This window comes from Balaenoptera physalus (assembly GCF_965194825.1).
Source record: "Balaenoptera physalus genome assembly, chromosome: 3".
In the NCBI taxonomy this organism is placed as follows: domain Eukaryota; kingdom Metazoa; phylum Chordata; class Mammalia; order Artiodactyla; family Balaenopteridae; genus Balaenoptera; species Balaenoptera physalus.
The window spans coordinates 125,017,671-125,040,460 of NC_138890.1; the positions used below are offsets into that span (position 1 = coordinate 125,017,671).

At 36.0% G+C, this 22,790-nt stretch overlaps 1 protein-coding gene across 4 annotated transcripts in view; it reads right to left on the minus strand.

The window, feature by feature from the left end:
* Positions 1-19,671, minus strand: part of SREK1 (splicing regulatory glutamic acid and lysine rich protein 1) — a 55,372-nt gene extending 35,701 nt beyond the window's left edge. For 2 of the 4 annotated variants that reach the window (XM_082457246.1, XM_082457245.1), the window contains exons 1-3: positions 19,352-19,671; positions 11,617-11,750; positions 5,756-5,871 (exon numbers count right to left, since the gene is read on the minus strand). In XM_082457246.1, the coding sequence (XP_082313372.1) occupies positions 5,756-5,871; positions 11,617-11,750; positions 19,352-19,512 (411 nt within the window). In that variant the 5' untranslated portion in view covers positions 19,513-19,671. Of the gene's footprint in view, positions 1-5,755; positions 5,872-6,157; positions 9,039-11,616; positions 11,751-19,351 lie in introns of those variants that run through there. The other 2 variants (XM_082457247.1, XM_082457248.1) reach the window with 2 other exon arrangements.
* Between the last annotated feature and the right edge of the window lie 3,119 nt (positions 19,672-22,790).

Genomic DNA, 22,790 nt, shown 5'->3' on the forward strand with positions numbered 1-22,790 from the left:
ATCAACAGAAGAATAACTGAGGCAGAAGAACAGGTAAGTGACCTGGAGGATAAAATAGTGGAAATAACTACCGCACAGCAGAATAAAGAAAAAAGAATGAAAAGAATTGAGGACAGTCTCAGAGACCTCTGGGACAACATTAAACACACCAACGTTCGAATTATAGGGGTCCCAGAAGAAGAAGAGAAAAAGAAAGGGACTGAGAAAATATCTGAAGGGATTATAGTCAAAAACTTCCGTAATATGGGAAAGGAAAGAGTCAACCAAGTCCAGGAAGCGCAGAGAGTCCCATACAGGAAAATCCAAGGAGAAACAGGTCAAGACACATATTAATCAAACTATCAAAAATTAAATACAAAGAAAAAATATTAAAAGTAGCAAGGGAAAATCAACAATTAACATACAAAGGAATCCCCATAAGGTTAACAGCTGATCTTTTAGCAGAGACTCTGCTAACCAGAAGGGAGTAGCAGGACATATTTAAAGTGATGAAAGGGAAAAACCTACAACCAAGATTACTCTACCCAGCAAGGATCTCATTCAGATTTGATGGAGAAATTAAAACCTTTACAGACAAGCAAAAGCTACAAGAATTCAGCACCACCAAACCAGCTTTACAACAAATGCTAAAGGAATTTCTCTAGGCAGGAAACACAAGAGAAGGAAAAGACCTACAATAAAAAACCCAAAACAATTAAGAAAATGGTAACAGGAACATACATATTGATAATTACCTTGAATGTAAAACAGATTAAATGCTCCAACCAAACGACACAGACTGGCTGAATGGGTACAAAAACAAGACCCGTATACATGCTGTCTACAAGAGACCCACTTCAGACCTAGGGACACATACAGACTGAAAGTGAGGGGATGGAAAAAGATATCCCATGCAAATGGAAATCAAAAGAAAGCTGGAGTAGCAATTCTCATATCACACAAAAGAGACTTTAAAATAAAGACTATTACAAGCGACAAAGAAAGACACTACATAATGATCAAGGGATCAATCCAAGAAGAAGATATAACAATTGTTAATATTTATGCACCCAACATAGGAGTACCTCAAAACATAAGGAAAATGCTAACAGCCATAAAAGGGGAAATCGACAGTAACACAATCATAGTAGGGGAGTTCAACACCCCACTTTCACCAATGGATAGATCATCCAAAATGAAAATAAATAAGGAAACACAAGCTTTAAATGACACATTAAACAAGATGGACTTAATTGATATTTATAGGACATTCCATCCAAAAACAACAGAATACACTTTCTTCTCAAGTGCTCATGGAACATTCTCCAGGATAGATCATATCTTGGGTCACAAATCAAGCCTTGGCAAATTTAAGGAAATTGAAATCGTATCAAGTATCTTTACCGACCACAATGCTATGAGACTAGAGATCAATTACAGGGAAAAAAAACTGTAAAAACTGCAAACACATGGAGCTTAAACAATACACTACTAAATAACCAAGAGATCACTGAAGAAATCAAAGAGGAAATTTTAAAAACCTAGAAACAAATGACAATGAAAACACGACAGCCCAAAACCTATGGGATGTAGCAAAAGCAGTTCTAAGAGGGAAGTTAATAGCAATACAATCCTACCTCAAAAAACAAGAAAAATCTCAAATAAACAACTTAACCTTACACCTAAAGCAACTAGAGAAAGAAGAACAGAAAAAAAACCCAAAGTTAGCAGAAGGAAAGAAATCATAAAGATCAGATCAGAAATAAATGGAAAAGAAATGAAGGAAACAATAGCAAATATCAATAAAACTAAAAGATGGTTCTTTGAGAAGATAAACAAAATTGATAAACCATTAGCAAGACTCATCAAGAAAAAAAGGGAGAAGACTCAAACCAACAGAATTAGAAATGAAAAAGGAGAAATAACAACTGACACTGCAGAAACACAAAGGATCATGAGAGATTACTACAAGCAGCTATATGCCAATAAAATGGACAACCTGGAAGAAATGGACATATTCTTAGAAAAACACAACCTTCCAAGACTGAACCAGGAAGAAATAGAAAATATAAACAGACCAATCACAAGCACTGAAATTGAGACTGTGACTAAAAATCTTCCAACAAACAAAAGCCCAGGATCAGATGGCTTCACAGGCGAATTCTATCAAATATTTAGAGAAGCGCCAACACCTATCCTTCTCAAACTCTTCCAAAATATAGCAGAGGGAAGAACACTCCCAAACTCATTCTACGAGGCCACCATCACCCTGATACCAAAACCAGACTAAGATGTCACAAAAAAAGAAAAATACAGGCCCACATCACTGATGAACATAGATGCAAAAATCCTCAACAAAATACTAGCAAACAGAATCCAACAGCACATTAAAAGTACCATACACCGTAATCAGGTGGGGTTTATACCAGGAATGCAAGGATTCTTCAATATACGCAAATCAATCAACGTGATACACCATATTAACAAACTGAAGGATAAAAACTATATGATCATCTCAATAGGTGCAGAAAAAGCTTTCAACATAATTCAACACCCATTTATGATAAAAACCCTCCAGAAAGTAGGCATAGAGGGAACTTACTTCAATATAATAAAGGCCATATATAACAAACCCACAGCCAACATCGCTCTCAATGGTGAAAAACTGAAACCATTTCCACTAAGATCAGGAAAGAGACAAGGTTGCCCACTCTCACCACTATTATTCAACATAGTTTTGGAAGTTTTAGCCACAGCAATCAGAGAAGAAAAAGAAACAAAAGGAATCCAAATCGGAAAAGAAGAAGTAAAACTGTCACAGTTTGCAGATGGCATGATACTATACATAGAGAATCCTAAAGATGCTACAAGAAAACTACTAGAGCTAATCAATGAATTTGGTAAAGTAGCAGGATACAAAATTAATGCACAGAAATCTCTTGCATTCCTATACACTAACGATGAAAAATCTGAAACAGAAATTAAGGAAACACTCCCATTTACCACTGCAACAAAAAGAATAAAATACCTAGGAATAAACCTACCTAAGGAGACAAAAGACCTGAATGCAGAAAACTATAAGACACTGATGAAAGAAATTAAAGATGATACAAACAGTTCGAGAGATATACCATGTTCTTGAATTGGAAGAATCAACATTGTGGAAATGACTCTACTACCCAAAGCAACCTACAGATTCAAAGCAATCCCTATCAAACTACCCATGGCATTTTTCACAAAACTAGAACAAAAAATTTCACAATTTGTCTGGAAACACAAAAGACCCCGAGTAGCCAAAGCAACCCTGAGAAAGAAAAACGGAGCTGGAGGAATCAGGCTCCCGGACTTCAGGCTACACTACAAAGCTACAGTAATCAAGACAGTATATAGTACTGGCACAAAAACAGAAATATAGATCAATGGAACAGGACAGAAAGCCCAGAGGTAAACCCACACACATATGGTCACCTTATCTTTCATAAAGGAGGCAAGGATATACAATGGAGAAAAGACAGGCTCTTCAATAAGTGGTGCTGGGAAAACTGGACAGCTACATGTAAAAGAATGAAATTAGAACACTCCCTAACACCATACACAAAAATTAACTCAAAATGGATTAAACACCTAAATGTAAGGCCAGTCACTATAGAACTCTTAGAGGAAAACACAGGCAGAACACTACGACATAAATCACAGCAAGATCCTTTTTGACCCACCTCCTAGAGAAATGGAAATAAAAACAAAAATAAACAAATGGCACCTAATGAAACTTAAAAGCTTTGGCACAGCAAAGGAAACCATAAACAAGACGACAAGACAACCCTCAGAATGGGGAAAATATTTGCAAATGAAGCAACTGACAAAGGATTAATCTCCAAAATATACAAGCAGCTCATGCAGCTCCATATCAAAATAACAAACAACCCAAACCAAAAATGGGCAGAAGACCTAAATAGACATTTCTCCAAAGAAGATATACAGATTGCCAACAAACACATGAAAGGATGCTCTACATCACTAATCATTAGAGAAATGCAAATCAAAACTAAAATGAGGTATCACCCCACAGCAGTTAGAATGACCATCGTCAAAAAATCTACAAACAATAAATGCTGGAGAGGGTGTGGAGAAAAGGGAACCCTCTTGCACTGTTGGTGGGAATGTAAATTGATACAGCCACTATGGAGAACAGTATGGAGGTTCCTTAAAAAACTAAAAACAGAACTACCATACGACCCAGCAATCCTACTACTGGGTATATACCCTGAGAAAACCATAATTCAAAAAGTCATGTACACCACAATGTTCACTGCAGCACTATTTACAATAGCCAGGACATGGAAGTAACCTAAGTGTCCATCGACAGATGAATGGATAAAGAACATGCAGCACGTATATACAATGGAATATTACTCAGCCATAAAAAGAAACGAAATTGAGTTATTAGTAGTGAGGTGGATGGACCTAGAGTCTGTCATACAGAGTGAAGTAAATCAGAAACCTAAAAACAAATACCATATACTAATACATATATATGGAATCTAAAAAGAAAAAATGGTTCTGTAGAACCTAGGGGCAGGACAGGAATAAAGACACAGACGTAGATAATGGACTTGAGGACACAGGGAGGGGGAAGGGTAAGCTAGGACGAAGTGAGAGAGTGGCATGGACATATATACACTACCAAATGTAAAACAGATGGCTAGTGGGAAGCAGCCGCATAGCACAGGGAGATCAGCTCGGTGCTTTGTGACCACCTAGAAGGGTGGGATAGGGAGCGTGGGAGGGAGACGCAAGAGGGAGGGGATATGGGGATATATGTATGCATATAGCTGATTCAGCAGAAACTAACACAACTTTGTTATACGGCAGAAACTAACACAACATTGTAAAGCAATTATACTCCAATAAAGATGTTAAAATAAAATAAAAAATAAATAAAAAATGAAATGCATTTTCCTCCCATGGATCACAATACAGGTCTCCAGCAGAACAGTGCCGTGTGAAAATCCTAAAATTCTGCACTTCCAAGTTTCAAAAACCACTTTTATAACTTGGATAAACTATAATCATAAAGTTTACTGGTTCACTCCCTAATAACCCAGTACCACAAAGTAAAACACAGCTTTCAATTAAGGTGAGTTCTGTATTTGTCCTGGGTTTATTTTTGAAGAAAAATGACTCTTATTTAAAATAAATGACCAGAATCTTATATATATACCAAGAACCCAGTAACAGCAAATCTTTTTTTGACACCACTTGGAAATCACAAATGAGACATTAAATTACTATTTAATTCTGCTAATGAAAAATATTTTTGCCATGTTTTTACCATGTTACATTTTCTCAGTATCAGACAAATGCTTCTCTGAGATATTTTTCCCATTACCAACGGTGTAAATTATTTCATATTTTTCAATTGGATTTAGTCCTCCTGAACTGGGAAATATAGTTACCTAGATTCTCCAATTTCCTATGCTATCTAAAATGCTGAATTTCAATAACTGATTTTCTAATGAATAGTATATTTCAGTTCTCAAATTTAAATGAATCCCCAATTACTTCATAAGCAATTCCAAAAGGCAGTTCAAGTCAGTAACATGGGGAAAAAATTAAGCAGACATTTCGAATCCTCTCCATTTAAAAACACAAATACTTAAAATAGAAATAGTTTTCTAAGCTCTTAAAAAAAACCCAAAAACTTTCTAAGCTCTTTATTCAACCAATTACACAGTTAAATGATCACTCCCTTTAGAAGAGGGTGTATCATACTTACTGTAGTTAAGGGATTTGGAGTCGGTATGGGAAGCAAGCCTGCACCAGGCATCAGACTTGTCATGGTTGGAGCAGGAGCCAATAGAGAGAGAGCTTTGGCTTCCTCTGGGATTTTACCTGCAGAGGCAAGTTCCAAACATTACAGAAAGCAGAAACACCACACAAACTTTACACTATGATTTTACAATTACCCTTGCACTTAAAAAATAATAATAATAAATGAATCTATCTATCAGATCCGTATAAAGAAATAAATAAGAACTTAAGTCTTTCCTTTTACCCTGCTCTACTAGGAAAAATAAAAGTGAGCAAAACTTCAAAGACTAACAATCTCATTAATGGAATATTATTTTAAAAATTGAATAATGTAGACAATTATTTAACACTTTGAGCTATGGGTCACCTGTACTGGAAACTTAATGTTCATGAACCAAACGATATCAAGCATGGACGCTTTCCCAGGACGGTGTTTTCGCGGTGATCGAAAGTTGTGTTACACATGACAACCGTTCGTGTTGGCTGCATCACTAATAGCACACAGAACATCAGATACAGAAAAGAAGAACATTTTTTAAAGTTTAATCCCCAGAAATGGCAAATAACCAAATTAGTCAAAAAAAAGAAAAAGAAAAAAACAAATATGTGCGAATTGAAATCTGTTCCTGAGTGTCCCTATCCTGTTAATTGAAACTACCTACTTGTGATGCAAACAATTTTGATAACCTTCCAAAAGATCCCATTTAATTTCAAGCAGACAGAAAAAAACAAAAGCCTACCACATGTAATCAGCTTCAATTGGAAAGGAAGCCTACACCCATTCAGTTAATAAGGCATCTCACCAACAATGTCAGAGATGACTAAAAGAATTCAGTTCCAAAGAATATGCCTTGGGAAACTGCTAACATTTTTGAAAATGACTAACAAAAAAAAGTTCCCTAGTCTCAGGAAACTTCTTAAATTACTGACTTTTAGAACCGATTTATGTATACTTATCTGAAGTGGGGTGGTTAATGCCTAAATGTCTTGCTTATAAGCGTCTTAAGTGCCTAATAATAACAACAACAATAACATTAAAATAATCCTAGACACTAAGAAAAAGAAATCCCTACGACTAAAAAACTGAAAATTTACTCTGAATTAAGTCTATCAATTTGCCACATTTAATTACTGAGTTCTAATCAATTAAGTTTGATAAGGACTGTGACTTTCACACATTTTTTCTGGTCCTTTCTCTCAACCTTCCCAAAAAGAAAATTTCTAAAAAGTTGACTATGTATAGCAATTTCAGAACTACTCATAATTATGTGGTATTTGGCTACACGTTTCCATTATGAATTCTTCAAAAGTAATTTAAAGTACAAAGTCACACCAAATTGAAAATAGCATATGGAGTAAATTTTCAAAAAAGCACCATGCGGGGTTTCAGTGGTAAAAATTCTACTTAACACAACCACATGTGTAGGGATAAATCTCTAAAAAAATTATCTGAATATATTTCTAAACATGGATGGAATTCAAGACGAATTTTAAAACTTGCTTTAAGTAGTGGTTACACCTTATTTATAGAAATACAAAAATTACATTTTATTAGCTTTAGCAAATGCCTACTTATTTCTAAGCTTGCAACATCTAAGTCTATACTACCTTAATTTACTAATTTCAAAAACAAAGTCATTTTATTATTTCAGTAAATTCTGCATAAGCACAGATTTTAACATGCATAAAGATTAAAAGGCGGGAAGGCCTTACTGAAGACATCAAATAACAATAATTTATTTTGTATTTATTAGTTATTAGCATTAAAACATTTATCTGTATACTCACATATACTATTTACATCACTATCAGACCTGCTTTATCTGTTAAAAATAAGTATTTTTTTTTAATATTTGTAAAACCTGTACACATCTTGATAAGTCAACTGAGGTCCTAAGGTACAAACCCTATGCTTCACTACCCTAATTTATGCACCTAAAAAACCAATAAAGAGTTCCAATCTAGTAATGTCCCCAATTTAATATTACCTGTCCATTAAATAAGCAAAACTATCCACATGAAAGACCACACAAACAAAATGGGTATTCAATACAGGCCAAAAGTTGATTACTTAACATAATAAAGTCATTCAATGTTGGCTTAAAAATAGTATCAGGAGGTTGTCTGCCTCTCACTGTCTCTCACAGTATAATAAAATATTATAAGTATTAAGTCTAACTAAAAGCACAATATTTTTTACTTATTCTAATTACCATTAAAGATACTTTAAGAAAAAAGTTCCATTGCTTAATTTCCAAGATAGAATTCTACCAAATATACCCTCCAAATACTATCAGAGTATATAAAAGTATAAAACAAATAAGCATTTAGCATTTTTCCCAAACTGTACTCATCAAAGACAACTGAGAGAAAAAACAATGTCTCTCACTCATCCTAATCTCAGAATCCATTTAGAAACTAGTAATCTCTGAACATTTTCCAACAAAAAAATTTAAGCAAAAAAATACACACACAAGTGTTAAGTATTCAACAGTTTCTCAAATGTCCATTCCCCACGTAGGCAATTAAAAGTGTTTCCAAATCAAAGAAATGCTATTTTCTATAATAAATATCGTAAAAGTAAAAAATCTCCTCTTGTCCTCTACCCCCAGAATGTTATAAGAAATTTACTTATTTTCCTTGATGATTTTGTATGCCTAAAATTCTAAGGGAGGAGGACGAAAATTAGAAGCTATCAGTTGGTCTTCATGAGAGATGCAGACTTGGGAGAAAACTGCAAAAATGTTACACTGAGATCAAAACGTGTTCCTAAGAATCTCATCAGTGTTTTAGTGTTTTGGGAACAAAATGTACCTGATCAGTTTATAAACACCAATTAAGACTAGCATTGAGCTTCACAAAACCATATCCTAATTTATTGTGAAAATTTATTTTATGTTGAGGATGAGCTCTACTAATCATCTCCCAATATAATTTGCAATGCAATGTTATGAACCCTTAATGGAATACCATTTACAAAGAACTGGAAAACCAGCTCACAAGTTAAAGTGAAAGAGATTTAACAAAACAAAAACAAAAACAAAAACAAAAAAAGGGACAAAATAAAGAAAAAGAAATGAAATTAAAGTAAAACAATAAAAAACAGAGACAGGGCGTCCATCTTCTGCGGTTCAGACTCCGATCTCATTTCCCCAATGAAGGTTTCACTTGACGGCAGGTTTAGTGGCATGGCAAACAATGCCTAACTCAGGCAAGTGTAACAGGTCTGCCTTGGCCAGTCTAGTCATCTAATAATGCACAAATATCACATAGAGAAAACATACAAAACCAAATTAATAGTCAAAATCCATCTACCAGAAAATGTGGACATAAACTTATGACTGATGATTAGGCTGACACCCTTATTATGTTTGACCTTATCTTTTTCTAAGTGTTAACATTTATAAAAAGAAATCTGAGATGCACGCAACAACAAAAAGAGGTCATATTTGGACGAGTATAATGAAAGTATATTTTATTTTCAAGTGACATGTTTCATTAACAATAGCTAATGCTTAATATGTAAGAAACTATTACACATCAAACATTACTTAAACGGCTTAGGATCTCACAGTACTACTGTCTGCATTAAAAAAAAAACAGCAAATTGAAAGAAACTGAAAAAAACTTCTTACAATATTTTTCTATGGTTTTCTCACTTCTTTCATAATGCTGTTTCTATAACATCCAGGAAAGAATACAATCAGTGAAGTAAACAGAAGACTGCTTACAGCACAGCACCACAGCACATCTCCTCTTAGAGAATTTACTCCACTGGAACTCTTTCCTTTGATTTACTTCAAATTCACTTTGCTATCTTTTTTAACACAATAATATATTATTACTTTGCTTGCAGTGCATAATCAGATCTTTCAACAGCTCACTGTGACATTCTTCAGGTTCTATAAATTCATTTCTGTTGTATTTAGTGTAATGAAAAATGTGTTATCTGAATGTTTTTCCAATACAAATTATTTTATAGGTTAGTGTTCTAAAATACTTACAACTAAACTGGAATAAAAATATGCTTGAATTTTCATGTTCAAAAATAGTGAAATTTTGTCTCAGTTTATTAATACTAAAAATATTCAAAAGCCATTATAATAAATGTGCATTTATTTCTATCAAGTAAAACAAACAAACAAAAAGGAACCTCTACATGCCCATAATCTTGAACATTTATGACAAACATGGTCACTTCTCAATATATGAAAAATTTTATGGGAATATAGCAAGGTTCCAACAGAGCCACACTAATAAAATTTTTCCTTCCAGTTCAAAAATAAGCTAAAATCACACAAGATACTGTGCTGCTGGTGGCATAATTTTTTGATACAATTAACACTCCCATTTAGTAAACCTTCTACCTGATTTATTTTTTCCCATGCAGTTTACTTGGTATGAAATTGGTATGAACTTGGTATACAGAACTAAATCATTACCAGCTCTTTTCTCACCTTGTTCTCCAATTTTGGGGTCACTGTCCTCTTACAGATTAGTAGATAAAGATAGATTTAGCAAATAATTAACTTTAATTCATTTTTTATTTATTCTACTATATTCATTATTATTTATTTTATTCTCCCTACCCCACTCTAACCCCCAGACATGGGAAAAATACTTTCAAATTTATCTGAAAAAATCCAGAATGTCCTATTCTGGGACATCAAAAATAACAGAGTAATACTCACTGTATCTGACTAATGCTTTTGACATCCCAGAACAGGCATCCTGAAATATGCATAAAATCTTGAAAGTGTAGCAAACTGTTTATTATACAGTATTTTAATGTGAGCCTGGTTTCTAAAAAAAGTTTTAAAACATGACATATGAAAGCTCCTTAAATTGTTTCAGGTAAAATTTTTATGTTGTAAAACAGTTACCACCAGCCACCAGTGAAAATATATCTTAAAGACATTTAAATTATAATAACCCAATTCTAAAATCCATGTACACATGTCATAGTCAGTGCTCTGAATAAAAGTTAATTACACACCAGAACTGTCAAATTCAGCACAGCCTAGTATAATGAATGTGAATGGCTCTGCAAATAGAAGTTACTAAAAAAGTAAGCATTAATAATAATTAGCTCTTAAAGCAGGTTATGTCATAAAATTTAACACATTACTATAAGGCCTTTGGCCTTGTTTCCACCTTCAACAACTATTTCCTCGATGGAGGCTTTGGAAAATTGCTTTCCATGATTTTTCTTCAATTAATCACCACCACCACCACCCCTCCCTCCCCCACAAAAAAAACCCAGTAAAATTAAAAAGTAAATTCTAGTTGCACAGCGAATTACACTGAATGTAAAATAATGGTCTCAGTAACAATTAAGGTAAATTACCTTAAGAAGATGCTTTAAAGCTTAAATTATGAATATTCTTCTAAAACATAATTACTACCTAACCCCCATTTTGCGAAATGCGTACACTGTTTTTATTTATGTAATATCATTAATAGGTATACACAGGGGCAAATGCTTACTTATTTACACATTTTAAATAATGTCCTCTACCAATTTAATATTTTCCTTTCAAAAAGCTTTCTTTACAATTTGCAAACTGAACACAGAAAGTCAAAGCAAACCAAAGAAGCCAAGTAATTTATAAATTTTTAAATGTTTAGCTATAAAATCTCAAACATACATAAGTAATAAATTAACCATTTTAATGTATTTTATTATTACGTAAAATCCTTTCCACCTCCAAATTTCATTCTTACACATACACACCATATCTACTTGCCAATTTCTAGGAAAGCCAATGGTAGTAACAGACAGGACAGAGATTAAAATAACTGAAAAATAACATGTGAGATACTAACCTTCTGCACAAGGAACAACTATCAGAGCTCTGTCAATAAAAACCGTGTTAGTTAGATGCTGGGCCACGCCAACACTTGATGGATCACGAAACTTAACATAACATACTTTGGAAGAAAAAGCAAGAGGTGCGTTGCTGCAAGATAAAAACAAAAACAATTGGACTAATTAACATTTGGTTGGTTTTGTCGTTTTCATTTAAAATTTCTTACTTAGATCTTTACATAATCTTACAATCAAGACAGGAATTTTTGTTGCTAAGGATCCTTAAGACATGAAATAGCAGAACTTAGTCTTTTAATGGTGATTTGCTGCAACGACTGAAGGCAAATCTAGGCAGGCCTATAGCCTTATTTGTTAAAAACCTGAAATTTAAATTAATGCCTTCTTAATCTGAGTGAAATGTGAAAATAGTTGACTTAACCCAAGGATGTTCAATCAGTGCATCATCATCAACAGGCAAAATCCCGTTTCATAAAAAAGCCCCAATCCTCAACACTTCAAATTTTCTAACTACTTCCAACCCTCCCTAATGTGATTCCTGGCATTTAAATCACTAAAAACTTCACAACAGTCTTAGAAACAATCAGATAACCTGGAATTAAAATTAAGGTCTTTTGCATATACTGGACTACTTCAGGCTAGGCAGCATTGTGATTTTCCAGACAAAAAATTTTACAAACAAAACTTTACATATTTTATATGCAAAAGAGCAAAGACTCTTGTAAGTCCTACTAGATTTAATCTAGGCAGGACTATAGGAAAAAGAAGCCAGACACAGCACAAATGAAAGCAATTTTTCCACCATATGAATCCATCGTGTTAGATTCCAAAATACACTATCCTCATAAAGGATCATTTTGTCAACCTGCCCATAATTATGTTCAATTAAAGTCTGTAATTGTCTTTAGCAAGTAAAAAAAGACAGTAAATATACAGCTAATGTTTAACATAAAGGTACAATCCTTTAAAATATTAAATTTTTCACACTAAAAAAAGATCATTTGAAAAATACTAAATATGCATTGTGCAGCAACAATAATTTACTTTAGTTTACAAAACAGGTCAAGGAAGTTCACCATAATCCTAGACCTAGTAAATGGCAAAGATGAGATTTAAAGTCTAATCATCTAATTCCAAATCTCATGTAACCTTAATTATTCAATTAATCAAGAATTTTAAAGCCACTTTAATGTACTATTTAATTTGTAATTCCATAAATATTCATTTTTTTAAATTAAAAAATTACATACAGCAACAAATCCAGCTTGCTAACGGCTAAATATATTTATGATATTAACCAGACACTAAGATAATAAAACATATTTGCATTTAGAACTTGAAACTATATATATTATTATTAACATAACTAGTCAGGCTAATTAAAGTAGCAAAAATAAAAGTAAAACTCTACCTCCTTCTCACCCAACCCAACTCAATTCTTTCCTGCCTAAGGCCATCCGATTCAGGCTTCAAGCCAGCCCTCTCCAACAACCTCCCCCTACTCAACATGTAAGTCAAGCACTTGTACTTGCCATGAGGTAAACACATCTGCATCCAGACTTAACTCACCTATACATTACCAAGTCACCAATTTAGGCCTCTCCAGAGCTCTAGATTCCCAGATCCAGGTGCCTGCTGGCATACTGCACGTTGATCGTCACAGGACCCACCCCTGAACTTATTCTTAAATTCATTACCCTCCTTCTGCACCAATCCTGCCCTCTGTCCTAATTTCATACCTCAAAGATACTACCACATTATCTAAGTCAGAAATCTGGAAGTCGCTAATGTGACCATCATTAGTACCGTTCACCAAGTATTTCCAAATCTCCTTCTGGCTACATAATAAAATTCTATTTCTTTTTTCCTTGAAGTTAGGTGTGGCCGTGCAAGTTGCTTTGGCCAATTAAATATGAGCATAACTGACATGTGTCCCTATTCAGTAGCCTTAAGGGCCACTGCTTGGTTCTTTTTCTCTGTCATAGTGACCGGCAACACCAAAGAGATGGGTGGCTGATATATCAGCTTCATCCCAGAATGAGTGACTACAACGAGTAGAGTCCCCAACCCCACCACTTTAGTATAAGAAATAATATTGTTTTTATCAAACTACTGAGATTTGTGGGTTGTTTCCATCCGTGACCCTTCCTTCTTTTTCATCCTATTGGTCTTTAAATCCTATGAAGACTACCTCCCAAATATTTGTCACATTAATTCTTTCCACACTCTCAGTATCAATGCCTTCATCCAGGTCCATATCATTTCTCACCTGGATTACTACAATGGCTCCTAGCTAATCACACTGCCTCCAATCTCTACTCCTCCTTATTAACAATCTTCCACAAAAGCTGTTAGAGTAATCTTTCTAAACCCTGAATGTCTTCATGTCATGCAACTGCTTAAATTTCCTCAGAGACGCCCTTCTCTTTTTGCTTCATCATTTAAAAAATCCAGGCATAAAAATACTTGTGGTTCCCAGAACACATCCTGAACCATCTGGGCCATCTTTGTACATGTTGTTTCATTTGGCTATGATGTGCTCCCTTACTCCCTTTTTGAACAGTAATTCCACTTTTCTTCAAGGCTCAAGTTTCCAAGTCTTCTGGAAAGCCATTTTAAAATATCAAAGTGACTAGGTACCCCCTCCTGTATGTGCTACCAATACATCCTATATACTTTCAGCACAGTTTCCTTATGTGAAAACCCTCAACAGATCTTGCAAGCTTTCAGACACAACTGATCAGCTACACGACACAAGGGCTTATTTCACTGGCTAACCCGAAACCTGTAATTTGGGTGGCCTGACCAAATCAACTTGAAAGTCACTTAGAGTAAGGGCTTGGGCCAGATGCCACATGAGTACAGAACAGGCCTGAAAAGAAATTGAGCAGATACACAGAAACAAACTGAGCTGACAATAAAGCCTGACAGGAAGAGGCAGACAGTCGCCTTGGATGCTGATACCCTTCTGGTTCCCAGTCCCAGTTCCCATGAGGCCTAGTCTTTATTCTTCTACTCAGGGAAATCTCTTCTTTTTAATAATGTCTCTTCCTGAGCTAGATTAGGTAACACTGTTTCTGTCCTTTGCAACCAAAAAAAAAAAAAAATCTATGATTACACCTAAAGCCCTAGCAATTTCAACAAGAATACTCTCTTTCAGCACTTGAAGAACCTGACAAGCCACCACTGAAACTGTATTTCCTAAATTGACAGATCCTTTTGTGAAAGGATGGAAACCTAAATCATCACTGTTGAAAACTACAAACATTTCCAAATATCCCTACTTGAAAACCACATCATTTCAAATTTAAAACATCCACAGGAATAAGAAATGTGAGCCTGGTTAGTAAACCACACACTACTGAGATTTGAGAAGCCCAAAAACTGGTTAAAAGGTTCTGATCTGTTCTGAACAGCATTATAGTAAGAGCATGGATCCTAATGCTATAAGCAATTTTTTTCATCTTCATCTCCAATTACCTTCCTTAAAATAGAGAGTAAGAGCAACACAGTATTTACTTTATAAAAAATGTAAACATATGAGCTTTTCAGGAGAGGCAGTAACACTTTTATTTTGAATATTATAGGCTAAAATAATACAGTGGCAAGCCTAAATACAGATATCTCAGCAAACAAATGTGTATTTACAGATTTATAAATCAGTATATTACCAAATCTTATATTTAGATCTTCCTCTCTAGTATATCTAGGCTATTAAATAACATTTACTTTTTAAAAAATTAAATAGGATTATCATTTTCAAATTTAACTCTGACCTACACTTTTAATTTTTAAAAGGGGTTACATATTCCATTTGGTCTAAATGTATGCCTCTAAAGAAAGTAACAGTACTCAAATATAGCAGATTTTACTTTGACCTCATTTGTTGAATCAAGTTTTGTTTTGTTTCTTTAAATATAAAACCTTCTACAATCACTTTTCAAACAAATCAGAATTTCTCACTGGGAGTTTAATGGAGAAATCACAGAACCAACTTTTTGAGCACCAGTTAAATTTCTTAGACCCTAACTGGTTATCTTATTTTTCATTAAACATGGTGATGGCACTGTACAATCTTTTAAAAAATCAATGTGGTAATACTGTCCAATACTTTATTATATTAATATACATCCCTTGAGGATCTATCAAAAAAGATACAATGCAAAACATGGACAAAGTATATAGCTTTATGTATGAAAATATTAACTGACACAATGTATAACAGGGTTTCTCAGTAGGGCTCCAGTGATTGTCTGGATGCCACAATTCTCCTTTCTGTAAGACTTCCTTATGAATTATTGACACTTACCCACTAAATGCCAGAGGCCCTCCAATCACTGTGGACAATCAAAAATACACATTTTTCAAATACTTCTAGCTAAAATTCAATGACAGAATTTCAAACACACATACACACTTGAGACATCAGCCTTTAAACATTACAATAAATAAAACACAACAATATTAAAAATGCTTACCACAGGCTGAGTGAAAAAAGTTTACAGTAACTGTATAAATCCTTTGATTACACTATGTTAAAATAAATGCATGTAAAAAGGACTGGAGAGAGGTTTTGATAGGGTGGTAGGATCACTGGCGGTGTACCTTTTTCTCTATTTCTCCTGATGTGACTATATTGGTTATATTAATTTTAGCTAGTTGACAGCTTTTACCTTATTAGTACTTTTAAAGACCAAAGAAGTGAAGAAAACCAGCAAGCAAAAAAACAAAAAACAAAAAAAAACAGGTGTTGATGTTAGAAATGATGTTAGAAATCAGGCCAGGATTACCCTAGGGGTATTATGCACTTGAGGGGGGAGAGGAGAACTCCTAGGGCACAGAGAATCCTATCTGGGTGCTGGATGTGTTCACTTTGTGAAAATTCAACAAGCTGTATACACTTATCCCTGCACTCTTCTGCACCTTATACCTCCATGAAAAGCTTACTGAAAAAACAACAAAGATTTCTTACCATTGTAAAAAGGTTTTCATGATGTATGAGATTCCCTTATTGAGTAAAAAGTTAAAACAGAAATTCTGCATATTTATCATCTGGCAGCACTAATAAGAATTTTTAATATTTACAGGGAATGTTTACACCAATTCTTAATGTTTAAAAAGAAACTGAATCATGGCCTCATGCCAAAAAAAATTAAGTTTAAAAACCTGAATTTTCATATTAGCAACCAAATTCTTAAAATGTTAATGAGAAACTATTCTCACATTCTATTAAAGAAGTATCGTTCCAAATTTAAAACAAATGAATTTCTACTCAGCTTCCAAAGATTAATCATAAAATACTGTTTCCACAACATTGCAAAATAGAATTATCTGTCTTCAATACAACTACTACTATTGCATTTTTATGCATTTTGGCCCAAATCTGCAAACACATCTTTAATATAAGGACCAGGTTATGACAACTTCATTACAGAGCAAGCAGAAAACATGCCATTAGAAAAGCATGTCAATACTTGTGAAAAACAGGAATAGGGACTGACTGCCTTTAAGAAAAACTGGTCAAGGATTTTGCCTGGCCTATATGTGTTATATTTATGTTACAATTTTGCAAAATATATTACAGTTTGTGGCACAATAATTCTATATTAATGCACTGTTTAAGTAACGAGCTTTTTTATTCTCTGACTTTTAAACTCCAAGCAACTAACACTTGATTTCAAAAAACAGCCCATTACTAAATGTCAGATGATAACTGGCAGCATATTACCACCCAAGTGCATTTTTCAACCATGTACGTGGTGTTATGCTGGCAATGAAGAATATTCTGTGATATATTTCTTCTGCCCATGAGACACCTTATTATCACAACCTTGAAAGCAAGGTTAGTTTACAGTCATGTACAAAATATTTTACTATGCGATTCCAATTCTTTCAGAATACAACACTCCTCCAAACAGTTCTCAATTATTAAGAAATGTTCTGAGTGCTTAAATGAAGAGATAGCTGAAAGCACTTTCAAAAGTTATAAGATATTCAAAGCTATACATGAGATGGCTAGTCAGTAAAGATACATGTGCATGCCCTTATGAAGCATCTTTGACAAAACTGTAAAAATCTATTCATGTAGAACCAATTTATATAAACCCAGATGAGTCATTCTACAACACAAACTACAAGACAAAATATTAATGTCATGAAAAACTTTTAAAAAGGTGACTGGGAGAAAAAATAAAAGGAGGGAGGGTGGAGGGGTGGCTGTCCTAGATTAGAGATAACCAAATGCATTGAGTGATCTGATTACATTCTAGATCAGAAAAAGAAAATGGAAAAAAGGCATTATCAGAATAACTGAAGAAATTCAGATGTTATATTTTAATCAATGTTAAACTTCTTGGATATGTTAATAGTATTGTGGTAATGTAGGAGAATGTACTTCTTAAGAAATTCACATTTAAGTGTTGAGGAATGAATAGCCATGGTGTCTGCAACTACTTTTAAAAGCATGGGAGAGGGGAGGGTTGTAGGGGTGTCTGTGTGTGTAGGTGGAGAGAGGGAGAGGGAGACACAAAGACAGAAATCAACTGTGGCAAACTATAAATGCAGATGAAGGGAACATGGGAGTTATTCTTTAGCTTTTCTGTATACGTGAAATATTTCAAAACAAAAATGAGAAGAAAAACTTAAGTAAAATTTAAAACTCCAAACATCAACTTTTATCAATATCTGTGCAGTAGCAATGCAATATACTTACAGAGAGAAAACCGAAGAAAATAGGTCTACATGCATCACTATGAAACAAACCAAAAAGTCAAATACAAATTTTTTTAAAAAGGAGAGAAATCTTGGGGAACTACTATCCCTTCCTTCAAATGATTTTGACAAAATGAACAAAATACTGAGAATTTTCATATTCTAAGCTCTAGCTTTAAAAAAGTTTATGCCTGTAAGAAAGTAAACAACCCTCAACCCCTTACAAATTTTGTGAGCAGATAGTACTGTACAAGGGAAATGTTACTTCAAAATACACTACTTGGGAAGTGTCTGAGAACTGTGAATGCCAGTCCAGATCTGGACTTTTAAAAGTATACAGCAGGAGTAATCCTGTACGCACTATTACTTTTTCTGAAAGGTTTAGGGCGGTGTGACCTTCTAGGAGGAAATTTTAATCCGTTGCCAAAAGGGTGAACAAACATGATCTTTAACAACATGGATGGGCTCGGTTAGATGAACCAAAAAGATGCTAAATTTGTGAACACAGGCCTAGGGACAAATATAGGCCTAATTCCATCTGTCATCAGCTGCACACTTCCCTGTCAGCAACAACGGTCCGACACTGAAGCACGAAGAACTGGACAGTTTATCAAGCGCAGTCTCCGCGATTTGCCATTGCAAAAACGCTATCAGGAGCTTGCCATGAGGACTACCGCGGGCCCACCTGCGGCCATCTTAAGTTCGGGAAAAAAAAGAAGGGGAGGAAGGGCACTGAATTCGAGGACCCGGCGGCGACCATAGTCCGGCAAGCACGAAAAAGGCAACCTCTCTAACTCCTCTGTAAGGGTTCTGTGCAGAGGTTAACCCACCAAATACGACTAACAAGGAAAGCAGGAGCGTGGGGCCCGGGCCGCGGTGCCCTAATCAAACATGGGCACCAAGGTAAACCCGGAGGTCACGTGACTGACACCGCGCGCCCCCGTCCGCGCTCTCCCCCACGCCTCGGTTCCCGAGGTCTCTCTGGCGCCCGCACCCCTCCCCCAGCCGAGCTTGAGCACTTACTCCGGGGGGTAGAGCCGCAGCTCCTCGATTTCTCCTAGGAAGGAAAAAAGCGTCCGCATCTGCTCGCTGGTCACCGCCGACGACAGATTCGTCACCTGAATCACCGCCGTAGGGGTGAGGCCGAAGCCTAAGCCCAACCCGAAGCCGCCGCTGCTGTTCATCCCGACCCCGCTGCAGCTGCCTGCCTCCCCAACGTCTACGACGCGTCAGCGACGGAGCCGGGAAAGCGGAGAACGCGCGGCCGCGAGCGCGCTCCCGCTAGCAAATTCACGGCAGCGGGAAGGTCTAGCCGCCCATTTCACAACTCCCCTGCTCCCAGGGCTGCGCGCGCCAGCCGGAAGCGTCGCCCCGGCAACCCGGCGGATCTCGCGGGGCTCCGGCCTGGGGCTCCCGGGTACCTGAGGCTGTTTCTCTCGCTGCACTTCTCGCCGGCAAGGGTTTGATCGAGTGTTTTCCCGGCCTCCACTCGATCAGTTTCTTGTGCTCCTGTGAACATGGGAGACCCACCTCTTTCCAGTCTTTACACTAGATAGGCCTGGGGAACCAAGAGGCCTGGCCTGCTGGTGCGGAGCTGTGAAGAAGGAATGACTCTCGAGCATCGCAGATCAATACTTGACCGAACTATAACGTGTCATTATTATATACAGGCAGCTCCCTCGCCCCGACTATTTTAAAAAATTGGCCGGCGTCCTAATTGTGAAAAAATTTGGGAAATTTTACAAAACGTGTAAATTTTGACGGAATTAAGGAAGCAGTTAAGATGAAGGCTTTGCGGTTGTCGTTTATAACATTTATTCGCTCACTACGCAGGTATTAATATTTGAGTGTTATGTACCAGACACTGTTAGACAAGAGCACGTAAAAGACAGTTACAGAAGGTCCACATAGACGTTGCAACCTAATGAGACAAGTAACAGTAGTATGGGAAACTAGGGCAGCTGTTCCCAAAATGCCATTCACAGAACCTGGAGGGTCTTCGAAGCCTTTTGAGTGATTCTGCAAGGTCAAAACCGTTTCCATAATACGAAGACTCTGTTGATCTTTTTCACTTTGTTGACAATTGCACTGATGGTGTAAAAGCAATAGTGAGTGACTGCTGGCACCGTAGCAGGAATCAAGGAAGTGGTGTCAAACTGCACTACTACTGGTATTTTGTATTCTTCACCTCCTGGCACTCATAGCATACAAAAATTATGATTTTTAAAATAAGCTAGTTTAACTTAAGAATGTCCTTGACAAAGGAGTAAAAATTATTAATTTTATTAAATCTTCACCCTAGCATACACCTCTTTTTAATATGTGTGAAGAAATGGTAAGTACTTCTGCTGCATGCCTAAGTAGGATGAACATCTCCAGAAAAAGCACTTGTGTGATTGTTCGAGTTTTCACACAAAAACCCAAAATTTTTAAAATTTGCATCCACCACCTTGAGCTTGACAGCTTTCCAGTATTTAGACTTTTCTGCTAAAAACACCAGTGATATTAACAAACGTATTTTTTCACATTATATATTGAAATAAGTGACCATTTGAAAATCTCTACAACTCAGTGAACCACTGTTTTCAAAGTAACCAATGCATGCTATTACAGAATCAAAAAGAGTCATCAAAGTGGATGGACCCATGGATTTTAATCTAGCAGAATACAAAAAGTTAATTGATATGGTTTCAGATTCAGTCCACATTGAAATTGCCCTCTAAGAAACTATCACATATCCAGTTTGGTGTAGTATCAAACAAGAATATCTAGAATTATCTAGAAAGACTATGAAGATAGTTTCCCCTTTCTCAGCTCCTTATCTATGTGAGACCAGATTTTCTTCATATGTTTCAACAAAAACATATCACAACAGATTGAATGCACAGATAGGGAAATCCAGCTGTCCTCTATTAAGCCGGACATCAAAGAGCTTTGAAAAATGCAATGCAATATCACTCTTCTCAAAATTCTTTTTTGGGAAATATCACTTTATCATAAAAATGCATCATTTACCCCACATAGCCATTGGGAACAGGCTGAAAAAATGCATCATTTATATAAGTACATAACAGGTTTATAATTATTTTTAAATGGGTTTTTTAAATCTTAAATTTCACAGATTTAATTTCTTTTTTTTTTTGATATATTTATTTATTGTGTTGAGTCTTTGTCGCTGCACACGGGCTTTCTCTAGTTGCAGCAAGCGGGGGCTACTCTTCCTTGCAGTGCAAGGGCTTCTCATTGCGGTGGCTTTCCTTGTTGCAGAGCACAGGCTCTAGGCACGCGGGCTTCGGTAGTTGTTGCACACAGGCTTAGCTGCTCCGCAGCATATGGGATCTTCCTGGACCAGGGCTCAAACCCGTGTCCCCTGCATCGGCAGGGGGATTCTTAACCACTGCGCCACCAGGGAAGTCCCAGATTTAATTTCTAATATGATAAATATAGATAGATATCCCATAAATCTCTTAGGGTCCTTGATAATTTTTAAAAGTAAAGAGTAAAGGGGTCCTAAGACCAAAAGGTTTGAGAACTACTACCAGAGGGATAAGCGCAGGGAAAATTGGGAGCATATAGGAAGGCCACTTAAACTTAGTGCCAGTGGAAGTCTTCCCAGGAGAGATGTTGCTTGCACTGAATCTTGAACAAATAGGAATTAGCCAGACAAGGAGGGAGGGAGGAGCAGTGAAGGGCATTCCAGACTGAGCTTGAAGAATATACAAAAGCAGAAAGGTATGAGAGCCCAAGTGAGGTCCAGAATATTCAAAGTTTAGTATTGCTAGACCAAAGGCTGAGAATGACTAGAGATACACACGAAAGAATAAGCCTTGATGAAAGATGCTGTTTGTCATGCTAAGAGGTTACTTTATCACAAATTGTCGGGAGCTGTTGAAGATGTTTGAGCAGGAGAGTGACTATGTCAAGATTCCTAGAATGATTGTTGTCACTGCAACATGGAGATATATTGAAAAGGGTGGAAACTAGAGGCAAAGGGACTGGTTCGAAGGGTAAGTGGTGGTAGCAATGGAAAGCAAGAAACAGTCCCAAATTTAGGGTCATTGAACCCATTTAAGAATAAAAGGAATAAAAACTATCCATTCAGAAAAATATATATGGACATACACTTGGTTTTAGATAGAATTACAAGTGTTTTTCGGTCTTCCTCAAGCCCAACCATAGATCCCAGGATTAACTACCACTTGTTTAGAACACTGGTCCTCAGACTCTCATGTGCATCAAAATCACCTGGAGGGCACATTAAAACAGATTGCTGGCTCCATCCCCAGATATTCTGATTCAGTAGATCTGGAGGAGGAGCCTGAAATTTTCAATTTCTAACAAGTTCCCAGGTGATGGTGCTGCTGGTGAGCCAAGAGCTCCATTTTTTTAAAATAAATTTATTTATTTATTTATTTTTGGCTGCGTTGGGTCTTCGTTGCTGCACGTGGGCTTTCTTTAGTAG